This window comes from Bubalus bubalis, chromosome 22 (genome assembly GCF_019923935.1).
Source record: "Bubalus bubalis isolate 160015118507 breed Murrah chromosome 22, NDDB_SH_1, whole genome shotgun sequence".
Classification (NCBI taxonomy): Eukaryota; Metazoa; Chordata; class Mammalia; order Artiodactyla; family Bovidae; genus Bubalus; species Bubalus bubalis.
The window spans coordinates 18,828,616-18,849,372 of record NC_059178.1 but is presented as its reverse complement, the minus strand read 5'-3'; the positions used below and the strand labels follow the sequence as shown (position 1 = coordinate 18,849,372).

General features: G+C 37.9%; 1 protein-coding gene across 6 annotated transcripts in view; it reads left to right on the top strand.

Moving 5' to 3' along the window:
- CEP192 (centrosomal protein 192) overlaps positions 1–20,757 on the top strand; it is a 76,446-nt gene that overhangs the window by 8,648 nt on the left and 47,041 nt on the right. For 5 of the 6 annotated variants that reach the window (XM_044934817.1, XM_044934818.1, XM_044934819.1 and 2 more), the window contains 12 exons: positions 1,547–1,722; positions 3,700–3,749; positions 4,581–4,701; positions 6,149–6,297; positions 9,281–9,641; positions 10,070–10,213; positions 11,342–11,406; positions 11,975–12,184; positions 14,065–14,191; positions 15,318–15,436; positions 18,031–18,862; positions 18,962–19,088. In XM_044934817.1, coding sequence (XP_044790752.1) covers positions 1,547–1,722; positions 3,700–3,749; positions 4,581–4,701; positions 6,149–6,297; positions 9,281–9,641; positions 10,070–10,213; positions 11,342–11,406; positions 11,975–12,184; positions 14,065–14,191; positions 15,318–15,436; positions 18,031–18,862; positions 18,962–19,088 — 2,481 coding nt within the window. The remainder of the gene's footprint in view (positions 1–1,546; positions 1,723–3,699; positions 3,750–4,580; positions 4,702–6,148; positions 6,298–9,280; positions 9,642–10,069; positions 10,214–11,341; positions 11,407–11,974; positions 12,185–14,064; positions 14,192–15,317; positions 15,437–18,030; positions 18,863–18,961; positions 19,089–20,757) is intronic. The other variant, XM_044934820.1, reaches the window with a different exon arrangement.

The window sequence follows — 20,757 nt, the reverse complement described above, 5'->3', positions numbered from 1 at the left end:
AGTCGCAGAGAGTTGGGCACGACTGAAATGACTTAGCACACATGCATAAATACTTTATAAAAATTGTTAACTCTGTATATTCATTCTAGATTTGCTTTGAATCAAAAGATTTCATTTTTATGGCCGAGTACTACACACAACTACATTTTCTTTGTCCATTTATCTGTCGATGGGCACTTAGGTTGCTTTCATATCTTGGCTATTGTAAATAGTGCTGTAGTGAACATAGGGGTGCATGTATTTTTTCCAGTTAGTGTTTTTATTTTCTGTGCATAAATACCCAAGAGTGAAATTTCTGGATCATATAGTAATTTTTTAAAATCGATTAATTTTTAAAAATTGATTAATTTAAATTGAAGGATAATTACTTCACAATACCATGATGGTTTTTGCCATACATCAACATGAATCAGCCCCAGGTATACATGTGTTCCCCACCCATCCTAAACACCCTCCCACCTACCTCCCCTCCCTGGGTTGTCCAGGAGCACTGGCCTTGGGTGCCCGGCTTCATGCATCGAACTTGGACTGGTCATCTCTTTGAGGAGCCTTCATGCTGTTCTCCACAGTGGCTGTACCAGTTTACAGTCCCACAGCAATGTAGGAGGGTTCTCTTTTCTCCACATTCTCTTCACTTGCTGTTTGTTGTCTTTTTTGAAGCTAGCTGTTCTGACAGGTGTAAGGGCCTTACCACTTTGTGGTTTTGAGTTGCATTTCCCTGGTGATGATCATCAGTGTTGAGCATCTTTCATGTACCTGTTGGCCATCTGTATGTCTTTGGGAAAATGTCTATTCAGTTCTTCTGCCCATTTTTTTATCAGGTGGTTTGTTTTTTTGATTCAGCAATCTACTGCAGCTGTAATAAAAAGGTGGAGAAACTAGGACAGAGGGTTAGAACTTGGAATTGATGAAAAAACTATTTTATTTTCATTCATCATGGCCTGGCCCTGGGTACCCATTTGTCACATGATGAATTTGTTACAGTAGCAACTTTTTCCTGAAGTTCCATTCCTCCCCTCCTTTTGCTGGTGAAATGGCCATGGGGAATGGTGAGAGAACCAGGAACTTTTGTAGTAGGTTGGGTGGAAAATTGCCTTTAAGGAAGAACCTTTTCATCCGTATAGGAAACAACAGAGGCAGAAGGAAGACAGGGATAAGAACAGTGGCAGGGACAGAAGTATGACTTAAAAGCATTTGTAATTCAGAGAAGTAGCTATTTGGCAAATACCCCAATATCCTTTAAGTCTGTCTTGTTTTTTAAAAAGCTGAGCTTTCCTCTAGATGTGATAGATTCACAGATCTGGGAAAGAAGAAAAAAAAAAAAACCCTCACTTTATCACTTGAGAGGCAGAGTAACAGTGTATTTGGTTTTGGTAGATGTACATTGTTGGACCAAAATGATGGTGTAGTCCCTCAGACATGGCTGGGTCCAGAAATGTTTTTTTTCCACTGTGTCTACTTTTTGTGAAATAACTGATTAATGGGTATTATAGATAAATGCAAGGTAACTAATATTTCATTATTATTCTGTTCCCTAATTTAAAAGTTCTGTCGCTAAGAAAAAGAACCAGACAGAAAGTCAGTGTTTGTCAGATGCTGTCCTCAGAGAGTCCGCTTTTCCCAGTGATGGAGCAAGAGCAGAAGAGGAGCAGGCCAGAGCTGCAGAGCCCTTCCTGAGTCAGGGTCCTTCCAACAGAGCCTCACCCCTGGGGCAAGAGCAAGGTATGCCACTGGGAGAAATTATTTCTTAATGTGTGTGTTTTAATTTCCTTTTTAAAAATATCTTTTTAAATTGAAATGTAGTTGATGTACAGTTACATAAGTTATAGGTGTATAATATAGTGATCCATGATTTTTAAAGCTTATACTTCATTTATAATTATTATAAAATGTTGGCTATATTCCCCTTGATGTACAGTATGTTTTTGTAGTTTATTTTATTTATTTTTTTTTTTTGTAGTTTATTTTAGACCTACTAATTTGTTCCTTTTAATCCCCTGCTCCTATAATTCCCCTCCCCCTTCTCTCTCCTACTGGTAACCACTAGTTTATTTTCTATTTCTGTGAATCTGCTTCTATTTTGTTATATTCATTGGTTTGTTGTATTTTTTTAGATTCCACATATAAGTGATATCACACAGTTTTAATTTCCTTTCTTGTTTTTCTGGCTTTGGACCAATATTTATCTTAAATTATAATACTATAAAAATGCTTTGATTTGGCATTTACTTATTAATGTAATACTTTTGTAAGAGAAGATCTCTTAATCAGTCTCTTCTTCATTGTCCTTTTTGATTAAGCTGAAGTCTCCTTTCTTGTGGAAACCACATTGCTCATTAGGAAGTAAAGTGGTGTGGCTGTGGAAGATAGTTTGACAGTTCCTCAAAACATGAAATGTAGCATCACCACACAACCCAGCAAGTCTAGTCCTAGACATACACCCAAAAGAAGTGACAGTGTGTATCTACAAAAATCTCATATACATGAATGTCCATAACTTGACTAGTCACTGTAGCTAAAAAGTGGAGACAATGCAGATAACCATCAGCTAATGTATGGGTAAATAAGATGTAGTGTGTCCGTTCAGTAAAGTATTATTCAGCTTTAAAACTGAGTGAAGTACTGGTATGTGCTATAATAGGAAGACCCTTGAAAGCATCTGAGTGAAAGAGAACAGACTCAGAAGGCCATATACTACAAGTCAATTTATCTGTTGGTACAGATAGGCAGATCCACTAGACAGAGAAATTAGTGGTTGCTAGAGTCTGGGGGACAGGGAGAAGGAGGAGTGACTGTTAGTGGGCACAGCATTTCTTTCTGATGTGATGAAAACATTGTGCAGTTAGTGATAACGGTTGTGCAACTTTGTAAATGTATTAAAAATCATTGAATTGTATACTTTAAAAGGGTTAAAGTTTTATATCCGTTTAAAAAAAAAAAAAAACCTCCCCATGTACCTCTCTCACAGTTTGATAGTATAAAGTTTTGTCACACTTGCTTCATCTTTTCTGTTTCTTATTACCTTTTCCTCTGATACTTATGAAATCCAGACATCATTTTATTCCTATGTATACTGGTTTGCATCTCTAAAAATATGAACATTTTCCTGGATAACCACAGTGCTATTATTGATGCATATGGTACCCTGGTCCATATTTTACTGATTATCTCGGTTGACTTGCTTGAATTGGGGTCTGTGGAAGGGTCCATTGTGTTTTGCTTCATTTGCTGTGGTGTCTTTAGGCCTGTCCTCCTGGAGCTGTCCTACTGTTTGCTCACTCACAGTGTCATTCTCCTTGATTCTGTCTTTCCCACGTCCTCTGTAAAGCAGAAGTTAGCTTTAAAGACTTAATCAGATTCCTATTCAGGTGTTTTTGGTATGTGTATAATTTTTTAAGCTTTTCTACCTTTTTTTTAAATTTTATTTTATTTAACTTTGCAATATTGTATTGGTTTTGCCATATATCAAAATGAATCTGCCACAGGTGTACATGTGTTCCCCTTTTCTACCATTTTTAATTTAACTTTTTAAAATTTAACTGCCAGTAATGGGCTTCTATACTATCATTTAAAAGTGCTGTATTCTATTTAAAGGGAAAAATTGTTTAGTTTGTTAATTTGCTATTAATATTTTTGAGAGTTGTTAGGTATTGATAAAATACCTTGGTATGTCAGTTTTTGTTTTTATTTTCTTAACAGACTCACCTATTGATTTTTGTTCACAATCCTGGATGAATAAAGAGAATAAGGTAATCTTTTATATGTTACCAATTTCTATTGTTAGGAGAGTGAAAGTTCCTGTTTCACAAGTATGAATGCTGAGTACCATTAATATTAGGTAGAAGTCTTCTACTTGTGAACTGCTATAAATAACCAGGAAGTGGGGAATAGGGCTGGCCTGGGACTCCCTGAGTCTCCAGGGCTATCTGCACCGCTGCTCTGCCTGGCTCCATGCCGGATCCTCTGGAGTACTGGCTCTATGGGGTGAAGGTTCTGCTTTGTTTGGTTTATTGCATTCTGAGTCCCCAGCACAGAGCTGGCACTCTATCATCTGTTGAATGGTAGGGAGGATGAATTTGTTTGTAGGCAACCTGAGTGTACACTTTTAACATTCATGACCAAAAAGAAGAGCATCATCTTTCTTTCAGTGTAGAGTTAAAAAACTAATAAAAAATCTCAGTTTTAATGAGCTCACTTGGGTCCGTCCTCCCCTCTGTAAATCACTGTACCAGGTGGTGGGTTGGGGTAAAACTTCATTCTGTGAGCCTCTGGACCTTACATCTGCTTCTTTGTGTGCATGCCTCTGGGCATCAGTGTGTGTATGTATACAGATACAGAGATGTGACTGAACCATATCACATGCCCCCCTGAACTGAAAAGAGACCAACTCCTTGGAGGACAGATGCTGAGCAGATAAACAGTTTGTGTCCAGCAGTCTCCTGTTTATAAATGTAAACAAAGTACTTTAAAATCTTACAAAAAGGAAATGCAATTTTTATTTTACTTTTGTAAGAATTTTTTTAACATTATTTTTGTAAAATAATTGAATTTTATTTCTCACTTTGTTTTTTTTCTTACAGATTGGTGTTCCTGACGTGGGAAAACATTTTGAAGAGAGGAATCCAAACAGTGACTTAAGCCTTACTAGTTTCCTAGAAAACGAGAAACTGATATCACTTGCCAGCTTGGAAGATTCTTCTGGTAGCATCATGAAACTTGGCTCATCTTTTCCTCATCCTGAGCTTGTCGCTCCATTTGTTTCTGCTGCCTTGTTGCCGTAGTGATTTGTGCAGCTGTTTCTCTGCCTTCTTTACCGCTTATCCACCAGCACTCAAATGGCCACTTCCGTTAAGCGATGGGAGTTAACTTTTTTTTTCTTTATAGCACTCCTGATAGGCTTACTCTCATCTCTCTGTTGAGTATCATTACCGTATAAACAGATAAAGCACCATGCTAAGACATTGGGGTTCAATGAAATATTTTGCCCCTGCACTCTGAAAGTCCTGCCAAGTGGGCAAAGAGATGCATGGCTCCCCTCTGTGTGAAGTGTCTCAATGATACAAACTGTGTGGGGGGGTCATAGGAGGGTGACAAGTTAATTCTGACTGAGGAACATGTCTGTGAGGCTTCAGTGAGAGAAGAGGTCATTTTTCCTCTTTGAGAAAGGAGGCCTCTGATAGGCCTTAACATAGACACTGGAATAAATGTACATTTAATAAGAAGGAACGGCTTTAGCAGAGACCCTAAGGTGGGGGCATAGAGACAACATTTGGAGAGTAGCCAGTGCTTTTGTGTGGCAGGTTTATAGCACCTATGTGAAGATGAACTTGGGAATAAACCCAGAAAGTAGGCAGAGACCAAATTATCCATGACTTTGGAGGCCACGCTGGTGGGCTAAGTGGGATAAATTGAAACTGTAAAATCAAAATGGGTTTTGCTGCTAAAATTTTAAAAATACTTTTAGATTATAAAATTGTGGATGAGGAATTGTTGACCTGAATTTATATAGGTTCTTATTTTAGTATGCTAGATTCTCAGAGGCAGTAGGAAAATTACCCTCTTGAAAAGGCTCACAATACTGTTGTTACAGGTGGTTGACAGTTCTAGTTTTATCCTGCCCTTGCCAGGCTGTGTGTAGGACATTGAGAAGCAGTGCCACTGTTGTTTTATTTGTCTGTTTGTAACTTTCTGGGTTTAATGGAAGTTAAATTTTTTTATCATATCAGTACTCAGCTTTGTTACATCTTTTTTTTGTTGTTGTTCATTTTTAAGATCAGATACTGTTTGAGGTTTCATATTAGCATGAACCATTAATTCACTGGGATTTAGTTTTATTTCTCCTGTGGCAGGCTCATCTGTCCTTGGTTGATAGTTGCTCATTTGCCACACTGCTTTCTGAATAAACGGCGCTATTCCCATGGCCACACTTGCCCTATCCTAACTTCCGGTGTTTGGTGGTGGCTGGTCTGTGTTGTCTTCTCAATGAAGGTTAAGTATTTAGTTTGGTTAAATATTAGAGTGCTTTTAGTGATTTATAGATGAAAACTATGGTTTTTTTCATGTCAGATGTTTAGACAGAATCACATGGACTATTGATGCAAATGATTTATCAACCTTATTGATTACTTTTCCTCCATTTTACTGATAGATGATGATATTGATGATGAAGAGTTTTATGATGATCATTTGGAGGCTTATTTTGAGCAACTGGCAATTCCAGGAATGATGTATGAAGACCTAGAAGGACAGGAACCTCCAGAAAATGATTTTAAGTTACCTACAAGTGATCCTAGTCAGGTATTTTCCAATCTTTATGGTTTTTCAGAAATTTGACATTAGAAAATTATTACTGGACTCATTAGAAAATTAACATAAAACTTCTGTTGGTTTTCCTTGGGCTTTATTTTCCCAGATACAAACTGATGAGAAATACCCTTCCTGTTCTTTCCTGCTGCTTCTTACCTTTCCCTCACCTGCAGAAAAATTAAGAGTGATGCACTGAATGTCTGTATACTCCTGTCCAGGTCAACCAGTTGTGAACATTTTTTGCCATCTTTATGTTTTCTTTGTCCTTCCAAAAAGTAGTTTTTTTACTGAGTCATTTGAAAGAAAGTTGCAGATATTTTACCCTAACACTTCAGTGTTTACTTCCTGTGAATGAGGACATTTTCCTACATAATCCCAATTTTTATTTGCCTAATGTAACTTTGATGTTGTGATTTAAATGAATACACAGTCTATGTTCACATTTATCCACTGTCTACAGATGTCCTTTTATTTCTTTGGTTTTGGATCCAGGCTTTGATCGGAGGTCACACTTGTATTTGGTTGCCGTGACATGGATGTCTTTCATGTCATTAAACTTTTTGTAAAGTTTAGGCCTGTTGTTTTGTAAAATGATCCATATGCTAGATATATGTGACTGCTTTCCCCTCCTGATTAAACATACCCTCTGTGTGAACAATTGAAACATAGAGGGCAGTGCTGTGCACTTGGATTACATCCTCAGGAAAGGCCTGTCGTTCCATTTGTTTCCTGTTGGTGGTGCTCTTTGACCATCTTGATGAATGTGGTGTTCGATTCCTCCTCCTCCTTTGTTATCAGGAGGTGGTCTGTGGGATTTCATGTTCTTTCTTTGCATCCTCCTGAAACCCTGTCTCCTGAGAGACGTTTGGATTGCTTTTATTTTTTTCCCGTCTCACATTTCCTTACTCTCAAGTTTTGCTGGGTTACAGTGTCCAAGTACAGAGACCTCTGTTTTTGTGTTTAGGTGTACAAGCTGTCAGAGCAGCTGTAATGACCCCCTGCCTTTGTTTTTTTTTTTTAACTAGTGACTTTCAGTTGCAATGAGGGGCTGCTCTGCTCCGTTAGAAGCCCTGACCTGGAATGGGTTGCCAACCAGTGGCTTTGCTCCAGGTTTCCTCCCTGTGCCGTCCTGTCCTCCTCTGCATGCCACTGTCAGTCACAGTCCCATAGGTGGTAACTTTGCCCTGTTAGCCTGAAGAGCATTCTTTCTTCAGCATTGTTTTCAGGTGCTTTGTGGAGGAGACAGCTGGTTTCCTGCGTTCTGGTTCTTTTTCATCTTTGCTAGTATTCTATATGAAAGATAGTTTTAAATGTCAGTTCTTTGTCTCCTTTGTCTCCCCGCTCCCCCCATTGGAATATTCATATTTTAACTTGTTTTTATAAACTTCCTATGTTGAGATACTTTGATCATTGTGCACTTTTTTTTTTTTTTTTTTTTTTGACTTGAACAACAGATGCATATCTCCTCACAGTTCTGGAGGTGGGGAGTCTGGATCCAGGTGTGAGCAGGGTGGGCTCCTGTGGCTTCTCTCCTTGGAGACGGCAGCTTCTCCTGTGACCTCACTGGGTCTCCCTTTTTTGGTCCTCTTGTATTTCAGGCTTTTGGTAGTTTTTCAGGTGTTTATGATAGTTTCCTAGGGCTGCCAGAACAGATTACCAAAGTTTTGTAACTTCAAACAACAGAAATTTACTTGCTCACAGTTCTAAAATGTTGACAGGGCCAAGTGTCCCCCAGTCTCCTTCCTGCCTCTTGCAGCCTCTGGGGGCCTGGTGTCCTTAGTTCATGGCCACATCACTCCACTGCCTGCTCCATCTTCACATGGCCTGTTCCTGTCTTTCTGTTCCCTCTGAGGTCTCCTCCTCCTTTCTCTTGTAAGGACACTGCTTGTGGGGTTTAAGGCCCACCCCAAATTCAGGATGTTCTCATCTCAAGATCTTCAGCTTAGTTGCATTTGCAAAGACCCTATTTCTGAATAAGGCCACAGTTTGCAGGTACCACCTGGGCATAAGACTTGGACACATCTTTTCAAAGAGACAAGAGTTTAACCCACAAAAGTGTTCCACTAAGAAGTTATTATTCACTGAAGAATATAAAACTGTCTATCTGTATTTTCTCCTATTGCTTTTACATCTAAATCTTTAAGTCATTTGGAGTTTATTTTGAGATAAAGTGGAGATTGTTTATTTTTTGTATAAAAAATTGTTGGAAAATCACCAAGTTAAGAAGTGATTTCACTAGAATTTAAATGTATGACCATATTTCAAAGTCAGTATCTTATCTTTTCTATAGAACTATCTCTGTGTAGTATTCTGACTTTGAAAAGCCTTATCTGTGAAGCTGTTTTTATTGTTAAACATCTCATAGCAGAGAAGCCTATTAAAGGCTTCGCTGGCACTTGATAGTTAGCAGTGGCTGAATATCTGAGAAGAGTGTTGTGGGCACACAATTCCCTTTCAGCAGCTATTATTCTAGGAAAGAGTGGAGTGCCATTTGGGAAGGACTGTTGGAGAGTGTGTTTTTGAGGCCATGGCTTAATCTGCCGTGTCTAATGCAATTGTTCTTGGACTCCTGATGGTCTTTTGTAGTATTTGCTGTTTACTCCTATTAAATGTGATTCATTTATGTTTTCAAAGTCTGTTAATCATATTAATTCTTTGAGTCTAGCCACACTGATGGGCTTCCTATCCTTTTAGGTAGGGTAGGAAGGTAGTTACAAGAGTTACACTTCTAAAAATCCTGAACTATAGTGAGCACCTTGGCCGTACTTTTGGTATCCAAGTCTGTTGGTGTATATTTGCCATTGATTTTGGTAAATTCTTTACGATTGGTTCACATACAGTCTAGAAGAATACTGTGTAGTCCGTTCCTTTCTGAAATAAATATTTCATGTCATCTGCGTAACTTTTTTTTTTTTTTTTGAAAGAAGTTATGAAAAACAAAACTTATTTCTGGTCTGTTATTTATTTTTTAAAGGAAAGTGGAAGAGCAGACGTTCTGGTGAAGTCTCTTAGGACTCCTAATGCAAAACTTAACCCCGTTGACTTTAATGACACAAATGCCAGTAAAGATGATTTTGATTTGATGGATTCTCTAAAGCTAGAGGAAGTGTCTCCTCATCAAAATAAGCATTTGACGTCAGACTCAAAAACTGTTTTGCCTGTGGATAGATTTTTAGACACTGAAACGTCTCAAGTGTCCATTCAAACAAATGTGGATGTAGCATCTTTGAAGCCTGTTAGTGACAATGCATTTAATTCCACTGATGCTCCGTGGTCACCCACCAGTGAAGGGCAAACCTGTGAATGTTACGAGTTGGTTGGAAAGACCAAGGACCGTGAGTGGGCCTTTGTTTCTTTTTTCTTTTTAAATAAAAATAAGAAATATGTAAAATACTTATACACATTTTGAATATACTGTATTTCCAAGTGGAACTTGTGTAATCTTTCGTATTAAAGTATATACATGTTCTGTGGATTTAAAAATGGTGTACTTATTCACAGATCTGGTGGAACAGTGCCTTTGTCAGTGTTTGTCGTCTTCTCCTTCCTCCCTCATCCTCTGTGATGGAGTTTACTGGGACTAAGGCTGGCGATTTCACCATCAGAGAGAGGCTTTCCTTTTGGGGAAATGGGTTTCCTAATTTTGGGCAGATTTCAATACCATTGATAACTAAGATAAGTCAGCTAAATGAAATCATTTAAGAATATCATATCATTTTGTTTGTTGTGTATCATTGGATGTGTTTGGAATTCTCTTTTCTAGAAGCAGACCCACCACAGAGTGTGGTCTATCAGGATGAGGAGGGCAGATGGGTCACTGATCTCGCCTATTACACACCTTTTGATAAAGAACAAGATTTCAATGTGTCTCTCAGTAATGAACTGAGTGAAGACTTCCGATCTGGCTGTAAGTGTTCTGATAGCCTCTGCTTTTAACTGTTTTCATTGTTTCTGATGGTCTTATGAGGTTAGTCTGTCATCCTGGTGGGCCACATCAAATCCCTTTTGGAGGATGTGCTTAGCTCCTCGTTTGTTTCTTTAGGAACAGGGGCTCACGTCCATCATTTCTCATCACTGGGACTGAGCCGAGCCTTCCCTAATCTAGGACAGCAAGTCACTTTAGCACCTGTGCGTTGCAGTTAGTACACCTTAGGCTGTACTTTCTCACTTTATAAATTGTCTTGAACAAAAGAACTACTCTGATAAATGAGAAGTTACAAAAGCGAATCCATTTTAGAATAAAAGTTCATAATGTAGAAATGAGAGAAAAGTGACGAGAAAGATAAATGAGATCTCAGAGGATGAGAGCATTAGGAACCTCAGTCAGGTTTGTTAATTCTAATGCCTTAAGCAGGGTCATTTGCTGTCCAGTCTGTCTGTCCCCTTCCCCATCGTGTTACACCTGGCCCTCTGCTCACTCACCTGGCCTTGTGGCCTTGGCCTAGAGATGGAGGGCTGTGTGCCCATTGGTTTCCTAAGGTGAACTGAGTTGCTCAGTTGAAACGTTGAGGAACAGACACTGGGTGATCACTTGTCCCTGTTTGCCCAGGCTGTGGGGTTTACTGAGATGTGGGATTTTGCCTTTCAAAAACTGGGGCAATCCTGGGTGTTGGGACGAATAGGTAGTTCACACTGTGATGAATTTATAGAGGGGCTTGTCAGTCTGATGGTTCCAGATGAAATTCCATGCATATCATGGGCAGCTGCTATAACTCTCGTGTGCCAGATCTGCAAGGCTGAAATTAATGTGAATCTTATAAAAAGCTTACATTGTAGAGCCCTGTTAGTAAGTTAGGGCAAGTTAGTACCTGATGAAATCAGTTGCAGTAGGGGGTTCATTACGAAAAGTTCCAGAACCATGTACTCTTAGGTGCTTAAGGCAGATGTGTCATCAGTTCATTGATGGAAGCTTTCACATATTTCTTTCAGTTTTATTTCTTTACTATTTCATTTTCCTAATTAGCTAAGTTTTATGTACTTGCTAGTATTTAATTGGGCATTAGTACAATATAATTATGTAAACTTCTTTTTTAAGCTGATGCATTGGATTTGATTGCACAAGATGAAGAAGAATTTAATAAAGAGCATCAGTTTATGCAGGTTTGTATTTTAATGACATTAACAACAGTTCAGAATTTTTCTTGTATTTAAATGTTGGTAAAATGTTCATTTCTTTCTGAGAATACATAGTGAGAATACATAGATACATACTATAGAATTACATCTTGATAGTCCTTATATTTAGATAGTTTCTGCCTTTTCCTTCATATACTTAATTATTAATTGAAAAATAAATGACCTCCTGAAATAATGGTTATTAATTCACTTAAAACTGCCTTAATAGGCTTCAAAGATATTTCCATAGTTTTTAATCATGTTTTAAACTGAGGTAGTGCTATTTGTTTTTATTTGAAGATACATTCCTTTCTAAAGATTTGTATCAATGACAATCAGTATTTGATTAAGCAGTATATTAAAGCAATGTGTATTGTAACTCAAGTATTAAAAATTTCTTCTGGACTTCATTACATTTCTTAGCTGCTTAAGCTTGAATTTGTCCAAACTTTTTAAAAATCTAAGTACTTAAATTTCCTTAGTTAAATTAGTATTTTATGTGTTAGAAAAACAGAAGGCTTTCTGTAGAAAGGAAATGATAACTTCTTCCTAGGAAGAAAATATAGATGCCCAGAACATGTCTGTTGCCCTTGGAGATACATCATGGGGAACTTCGGTCAACTGTGGTCTACTGAGGAGATCACTGAGTGCGTCAGATGTGGACAGAGATGATGCCAGTTACTTACGTCTGTCTTTAGGGGAGTTCTTTGCTCAAAGGTCTGAAGCTCTCGGTTGCCTTGGTGGTGGTTACAATGTGAAAAGAGTAAGTACCATGTATATTGGGAGTGGTAAATGCACCAGCCCTTATGTACTGAATGCAGTGACAGTATAGCCAAATCATAGTGTCTTTAAAGCAGAGACAATAGGGGTGTGGTGGGATGGTGGGAAAAGGTTTCGATTTTTAGTGGTCGTACCCTTGCTCCAGTCCTAGCTCTGTCTTTTAACTAGTTCTGCATCATGGAACAATGTATGTAACTCCTCTGTGCCTTAATTTTCCGATTTCTGGGATGGAATACTGTCTTACAGGGTTTGTGGGTTACTGTGCTGGTGCACTGCGGTGTTTAGCACAGCTTCACATGTGTCAAGTACTTGATGTTTGTTGCTGTTATGTCTTTGGTTGTGGGAAGAATTCAGAGATTCATTAATTTTTAAACCTCTGCTCTAAAAACATGTTTTGAAATATAGTAGTGTTTTGGTTTAGTAAGATGTACGTGTAAAAAGTTTTAAATGCCAGTGGTAGTGGTAAGTTGTATGAGGCAGGAGGGGAAGCTGTGTCATCTCTAGGATCAGGGTGGTGTCTGAGGAGGGGCGCTGTGCTGGTGCCTGACAGGTGGGGAGTAGGCGGTGTGTTCTCAGTGAAGGTCTGGAGGTGCCAAGTGGAGCTTGAGCGGCACATTCGAGGAGCAGAGAGCAGGCAAACAGCTCCTGTGAGTGGGGCAGCAGGCGGATGGCTGGTGGAAGTAGACAAGGGCCAGGTCATGAGGGGCCCTCGCAGGGCTTGGGGGCCTCTCACGGGGACAGGGAGGCAGGGAGTAGTTTTCAGGCCCAGATGTGAGATGAGCTGGAGGCAGGAGTCTCCTAAGCCCCAGAGGAGGATCAGTGGGCAGAGACTGAGCCACATAGGAGGTGCCACGAAGGCCGGGGAATAGGATGGCAGTAGGAAACAGAAGAGTCTAGGGCGCGGGAGTGCCTCTGGAGAATTCCGTGTTGGGACTTGGTGCTGTCATAGTGAGTGTATGCTAAACCTGAGCTTCATTGAGAGTGTAACAGTGAGTTAGAACACTGCTGATTTACAGAAAAATTTGAACTGAGGGTCCTATCTGTGCAGTGAATTAAAAAATGAGAGTAAATACTTGGGCAGATATTTCTTCCTGGATCGATTGGTTTTGACATTATGAGAGAAATTGAAGAGTAACTCAGTTCCTCTCTGAACAGCTGGACAAAACACCAGGTACTAGAAAGATGTATCTATCACTTTGTGTTAGTTGTGAAATGTTGCTTGGTTCAAGTTGCTGAATCAAAGGAAGATATCCCCAAGTGAAGATCAGTTGAAAATTGAGTGCCTTTAGTGAATTTGCATTTCAGGTCTGTTCTGTGAGAGCTCTGGAAAGAAGCTGGATGGGGAATTCCCTGCCCCTGAGCAAGGTCCTTGAATGCAGACCTTCTGAATGCTCATCCAAGGCAGTAGGAACATGCCTAATCTTAATACAGGTTTTCAGGGACATATTTATTGCGTAAAATAAAATACCCTTCTAAGTACTATAAGTTCCAGGAAGGCAGAAAATTTTATCTTTTTTCTTACTGATATGTCACTGATGATTACTAACAGTGCCTAACAGATAGTAGGTGCTCAATAATAATTGCTGAGGGAAGAGTGTCGTTTCTGGGTTGTTTTCATTTGGATTTCTTAGTAAGGGCAAATTATTTGGCAGTATTCATTCTGATGATTACAGATAGCTAGCAGTAAGGAAATGTCCTGTCTGGACTTGTAATGTTCATTTCTAGCAACTTACATTTAAATAGAAAATCAGAATTACTTTGTTGAAATCCATTTAACTAGGTTACAAGTATTAGGATAAAATAGTCTAGGATTTCTCAGAGGAGTTGAACATAAAGAAAATAATTCACATATTTATTTTGTAGCCATCGTTTGGTTATTTTATTAGATCACCAGAGAAAAGAGAACCTATTGCCCTAATAAGAAAATCAGACCTATCAAGAAGTAATTTGGGAAAAGAAGTGGCTGATCTTAACCATGGTCTTTTTTCAGGTAATGGATTAAATGAAATTTTTAGTAAACTTTTCATTTAACCTGTAAATTATTGGTTATGTGATCATGTTCTTATGAGGAAGAAAGTATTTGAATTTTTTGAGTATTAGTTACCGATTTGATTTTTATGCAACTTCACATTGCCTTTTCAGTTTAAAGCTGAAACAACTCAGCCAAAATTCACCTAAATCCTTCTGTTAAAAATGAAAGTGAATGGAATATAATTTGTTCAGGTGATCGATTGGCTTAATTTTGGCATGTTAAACTACTGAGTTAATGAATTATAACTTACTATATGTATTATTTAGGTAGACTTTAAGAGAAGAGTTTTCAGATTTGGGCCGTGGTAGTATAAATATGATAAATATCTCTGAGAATTAAAAGCCAGACTTCCATGATTAATATACAATTATCATACAGCTGCTTTTTGCTAATATAATGCCTAGTGTATTATATTATGAAATGGTATAAAATGTGCTTTAGTCCTTAAAGAGCTTATATTCCAGAGGCTGGGGAGTGGGGTGGGGTGGTGGGATAAAGAGGCTGTACATAGTATTGACTTTCTGTTATTATTATAAAGAGTTACTCATTTTTAAATTCAACTTGCATATTCATGAAATGTTTCAAAGTGGAAAGTATTAAATGAAGTTGTCAGTATTTTGCAAGGAAGAGATTAAAATCCAAAATCTTCTTCAAAATTTAGACTTTGAAGAATCCAGCTAAATGAACAATGATATGGTTCTTTGTCCTAGTGACTGTAGGACAAAGAAAATTTAAACAGTTTTTATGAGGCTGACTGATATTTGGTATATAAAGATTTCTTCCTTGTTAATTACATTTAGTGGTCATTACCCATGGATTGGGCTTACCTTGTGGCTCAGCTGGTAAAGAATCTGCTTGCAGTGTGGGAGACCTGGGTTCCATCTATTGGTTGGGAGGATCCCCTGGAGAAAGGAAAGGCAACCCACTCCAGTATTCTGGTCTGGAGAATTCCATGGACTGTATAGTCCACGGGGTTGCAAAGAGTCGGACATGACTGGGTGACTTTCACCTCACACTTCATTGCATGGATTGTCTCTGTGACATAGTTTATGGATGTAAATTGAGTATTATATATTTTCTACAGGAGATTTAAAGGCACAGCTAAGTGAAGGATCAGTTACACTTCAGGCTGAAGAACTGGAGAGTATTTCACAAGTGGATGAAAATGATGTAACATTAACTGCCAATAAAGGAAAAGCAGAGGTATTTTAAGCCTTTCATGAGGGAGAGCTAAAACCCATGTTCTCATAATTCTTTACAAGATCAAGATAAGGTCACATGTAAAAATGCATAACTTTTTTTTATTTTACTCAATTTTATTACAAGTATCATTTAAAAATTATCAGTGTATAGTAAATGTACAAAAGAGTTTATAAAACATAAACTTAGTGAGTTATCAAAACTTATACACCCATGTACACCCAAGGTCAAGAAAGAGAACATTGTCAGCAGCCCAGGAGCCATGTTTTTGTCTCTTCTGAAGACTGCTTCCTCCTGTCTGACCTCTAACACTGTCACCTGTTCATCTCTTTTTGAACTTTATATGTAAGAAATCATGTATGTAGCATATATTTTTTCTTTTTTTTTTCACTTATGTTTGTAAGATTCAACTATGATAAGTATAGTAGATAATTTTCATTGCTCTATAGTATTCTACCATGAATATTCTGCCATCGATATATCTACTCTACTGTTGATGGATATTTGAAATCTTTCTTATATCAGTATGACACTGTTAAATAGTGTAGTTTTATAGTAAAAGTATGTTGGCTATTTTCCTGTTGTTTTGTTCAAGTCACTAAGTCATGTCCAACTCTTTGTGACCCCATGGACTGTAGCACATGAGGCTTCCCTATCCACTGTCTCCCAGAGTTTGCTCAAATTCGTGTCCATGTTGGGGTTTTTTGGCTTTCCCTATTTCTTCCTTAACATTAAAAGTATCATAAAACATTCAGTTTACTTTATTCCAGTCTTATAATTGCCTGTTGTTTATATTTATTTCTCTTTGTAAACCCCATAAGAGGTTATGATGATGTTGATGGTGATAACTATTATTACATACAACCAATGTGTATCTCTGACCTTCCATTTAAGATTAATTTTCTTTTGCCTGAAGAATACCCTTACAATTTTGTTTTGTGAGGGACTACTGGTAATGAATCCTGTTTTGTCAGTCTGAAGATATCTTTATTTTACCTTTATTCTTGAAACGTGTTTTTGTTTGGTGTATGTTTGTTAAAAAGTATGTTAGACTTCCAGTATCTTTTTCTTTTATATTTTTTCTGTTCTGCTGTGTTTTCTCTTACTTTCTCTTGCATTCTGAATTATTTTTTTCAGACTTCTCTTCCAAGTCTGATTCTTTTTTCAGTTGTGTCCAAGTTGTGAAACCTGTCCTTTGGGTTCTTGATTTGTTATTGTGTTTTTTAATTATAGAATTTACATTTAGTTCTTTCTTGATAATTTCTCGTCTTGAGTTCTCAGTGTCATTGTTGTTTTTCTTAAATATGTATGTATGTATTTGGTTATGGCACATGGGATCTTTTTAGTTGCAGCACACGGATCTAGTTCCCCAACCAGGGATCAAGCATGGGCCCCCTGCACTGGGAATGTAGCCACTGGACCACAGGGAAGTCCCTTAATGTTACTTTTTATTTCCTTAAGTATGGTTTAGGTTTTGTTAGATTTGATGTTTTAGATTTGTTTTAGACTCAGAGTCCATTGTCTGCATGTTCTGCAGTTCTCTTTTTCTGGAATGTGGGACGCATTACCTTGGAGCATTGTGAGGAGTACATTTTTACAGGAAAAGTTGGTGAAATATTTGAGTCCAAGGGAGATACCTTCCAGACAGGATTTTTACTTGTTTCTGAGTGAGGAACCCCAGCAGTTTTAGGTTGCTTTAATTCAGTTCCTGGAATCGAGCTGTTCAGAGCTAAGCCACCTAATTTACTCCTCGAGTGTAGCCCTCTGTGGTCTTGTCCTAAAGTGTGGATGTTCACTGTGATTACCACCTCTCCCTTATCATTGTCAGACTCTGAACCTGATTTTTGTACTCTTACTCCCTTAAGAGCCGCTTTTCTGAGCTTCTTTTTTAAAAATTATTTTCTTAGCTTCATAAGCTTCCTGACGTAGACCCCTCTTGAAGCACCAGGGACCCTGAGGAATAGCATCCCCAGGACTGGGCTCACCCCTCTGGGATTCTCTCTTCTCTTGGATTTTGGCCCCATAATTTTTCATTCCGTTTTTTTAGCTGTCTAGTACCTTCTCAGAATTGTTTTTGAACATGCTGTGTTGTTCTGATTGCTCTCAGCCAGAGTTGGTTTGCATTACTTAGTCCACTATTCCTGGAGGCTGAAGTCTTAATTTGTATTTAAAAAATATTAAATAGGTTTATATTGCTTTGTTGTTGGTTCCATTTCATTGTTTTACCCATGGCTTCTGTTTCTGTCTTGCTTATAAATAATTCTAATAGTTGACTGAAATTACCAAGAATATACTTGGAATCACTGTGACTCAATGGCTTCTGTTTCAGTAGTTTAATTTTTTTGGTTTACAGTTACTCTCTGATTCAGTTTTAGCGTTTAACTCCTGAAGATGTTTTTTGAACAGCTGATGATCGGACCTTGTAAGTAAACTAGCACTCGGCAGTTGATAGCAGCTGTTTTTTTTTTTTCATTAGGAGATTCAACTGGTATACTATTAATTTCTTGCTGCTGTTAGATCTTATGTAGCACTTACAAATAAAGATTAAACTAATATGTGCATGTGCATGGAACTGATGTGAACTTTCTGATCTCTAGGACACTTTCCTTGTCAGCAGCAAACCTCAGAGACATACAGACGAGCTGCCCAGAGAGAGTGACTCTGTGCTGAGGATAAGCACCATTGCTTCTGCCATTGCGGAAGCGTCAGTGAGCGCTGACCCTCTCCAGCTTGCCACCATGATCAAAGCACTTTCAAATAAAACCCGACAGAAGACTTGTCAGGAGGATGGTAAACAAAGGCACTATTCTGCTGTGTCTCATTTCTTACCTAATGATCTGGAAAAAAGTAATGGATCCAGCACATTTGATATGGAGAGATACCTTAAGAAAACAGACATTAGTCAATATGAAGGTGGGCTGGACAACTTTTCAAGAGCTGGTGTGTCTGGTATTTGGGATTTATCTTTGTCCAAAGAACGGACTACACACGACATCCATGCGGTGGACCTGGGTGCTACTAGCATAAGTGTAAGGGAGCCAGAGGTAGGCACTGCAGCCGGTTTTTATGGTGAAAGTGGAGACGGCGTGGATCAGGCATCGTTGAGAACAATTAGCTCTTCAAATTCAGTTCTTACAAATGTGGGCGAGAGCGAGGGTACAGCGGTTGATGTGAAGACACATTCCATTGACCATAAATCCCCAGATTCTGGTGATGGCGAAAAAGCTGCCTCCGTACCCATTCCAGCCTCTGATAGTTGCTCCGTCATTGGGAACCCCAGAGTAGCATCTCTTTGGCTGTCAGAAGAGTGTAAAGGCCTACAGAAGAGTAGAGACTACCAGAGGCAAAATGAGTGCATTAGTGAGACAAGTAACAGTGAAAAGCACGTGGCTTTTGAAAACCATTCAATAATCTCACCTAAACGTGTTGGTAAGTGTCAGAGTAATTGGTCACACTCAAGAAATTGCATGGAGTGTTTTGTTTTGTTTTTTTTCTGTGTCCTCATTGGAAAATACATCTGTCTGATAGATTTGAAAAGTCCCTCTCCTGAGCGCGGTGGACACAGCTCGGAGAACGGCGAGGACAGCTTCCGACCTTCCACTTCTCCACTGAGTCATTCTTCTCCTAGTGAAATTTCAGGAACTAGTTTATCAGGGTAGGTGCTTACTTTTTTTTTTTTTTTTGTAATACACGCTCAGTATAGGAAAATCAGAATAAAATGTAAAGAAAACTAGTCACTATAGGTTCACTCAAACCTAACAATTATATTTTGTGAGTTTCTTTCAAGTCATATTTCTTTGCAAATTTTCATACTCTGCTATTTTCACTTACAATAATTTAAAAGAAAATTAATGTTATAAACTGCATAATGGATCTGTCATGGTTTATTTGGTGCTTTTGGTAGATATTGGGGATGCTGAATTTTTTTTTTTTTTTCCATTTTAATGATATTGAGATAACAACTTTCCTCATAAAATTTTTCTCTGTGTTGTAACTGATTTCCTCAGAAGTAAAATTACCAAGTCAGGAATAAGAGTATTTTCAGGCTTTCCAGATTGGCAACCTGTTTTCTAAAAGGATCTTACTGACTTGCTCTTATATCTGTGTGTGATGAAGGTATGCAATTCACTGTTTTCTTATCAGCATTTTAAATAACTTAATTTTGGATTTTTTTTTTTTTATCTTAACAGTGTTAGTTTGTGCTCTTAATACTAATGAGTTTGGTAGGTGCTTTTTCAAAGGCTAGGATAAGAATGCTAATATTTTACATGTTTGAACACAGTCTATAGATTAACTTAATCTTCAAGTTATAGACACTTTTTAATTTTTCAAAAATGATGTAAGTCAACATTGCTTCAAAAGTTTACACATATATATGTATGTGTGTGTTTCCATGGAACTATGAACAGTTTAAATATAGTGCTTTATCAGATGTGTCTATGTGTATTTATGTATAGGTGTGTAGGTGGATGTGTTACAGGATAAATTCTTAGAAATGAGATTGTTGGGACAAAGAGTATATTTGTTTATGTTCCTATTTAAATTAGTGCAACCCCTCCCTAGAGGTTGTGTTGGTTTAGTTTTCCACCAGCAATTTAGGGAAGAGCCTGCTTTTCTACAACCTCACCAACAGAACGCTTATTGAACTTTTTATTGTCAACAGTCTGATAGATGAAAAAAATACTATTTCAGTGTAACTTTAAATCATGAGCAATGATGAGCATTTTTTGTGTTTTATGTCAAATACCTATTTGTGTTTGTTGCCCTCATGGACTATTAGTCTTTCTTGTCTCCATTTCTTGGATCCCTGGATGTATTAAAGAGAGTGAATGGCCCTTTGTGACATTAATTGTACAGTTTCTAGTCTTTAGAAAGTTTTTTCTCTCTTGTACTTTTTGCTCTTGTGAATTCTTAGCTCCAGCTTACCCAGACTGTTTCCCAAGATATATAAAATCCAGGAACAGCTTGGGCAGCATTTAGTAGGTAAAACTTGGATATCAAATGTAATTTCAGTTTGTTTGAAAATACCAAATATTCATGATAATTTCACTGCTTAGGTAAAATTTCCAGCTTACTAAAATCTTTCCTTAAAGAAACATATAAAAGATCTTTTATAAAGCCATCAAAGAAAGAATCCTTACATTTAATAAAGTAAACTTTCTATATGGCAGCAGTTTTTGCCTCACAATTGACATGATTTTTTTGTAAGCTTTAGGCTAAAGATGCTTTCGAGTATAATGAGATCTTTTGAGTCTAGTAACTTCGTTGGGCTGTGTCTCTGTGTTGACTTCACAGTCACCTTGCAGTGCCTTGTCATACAGTGC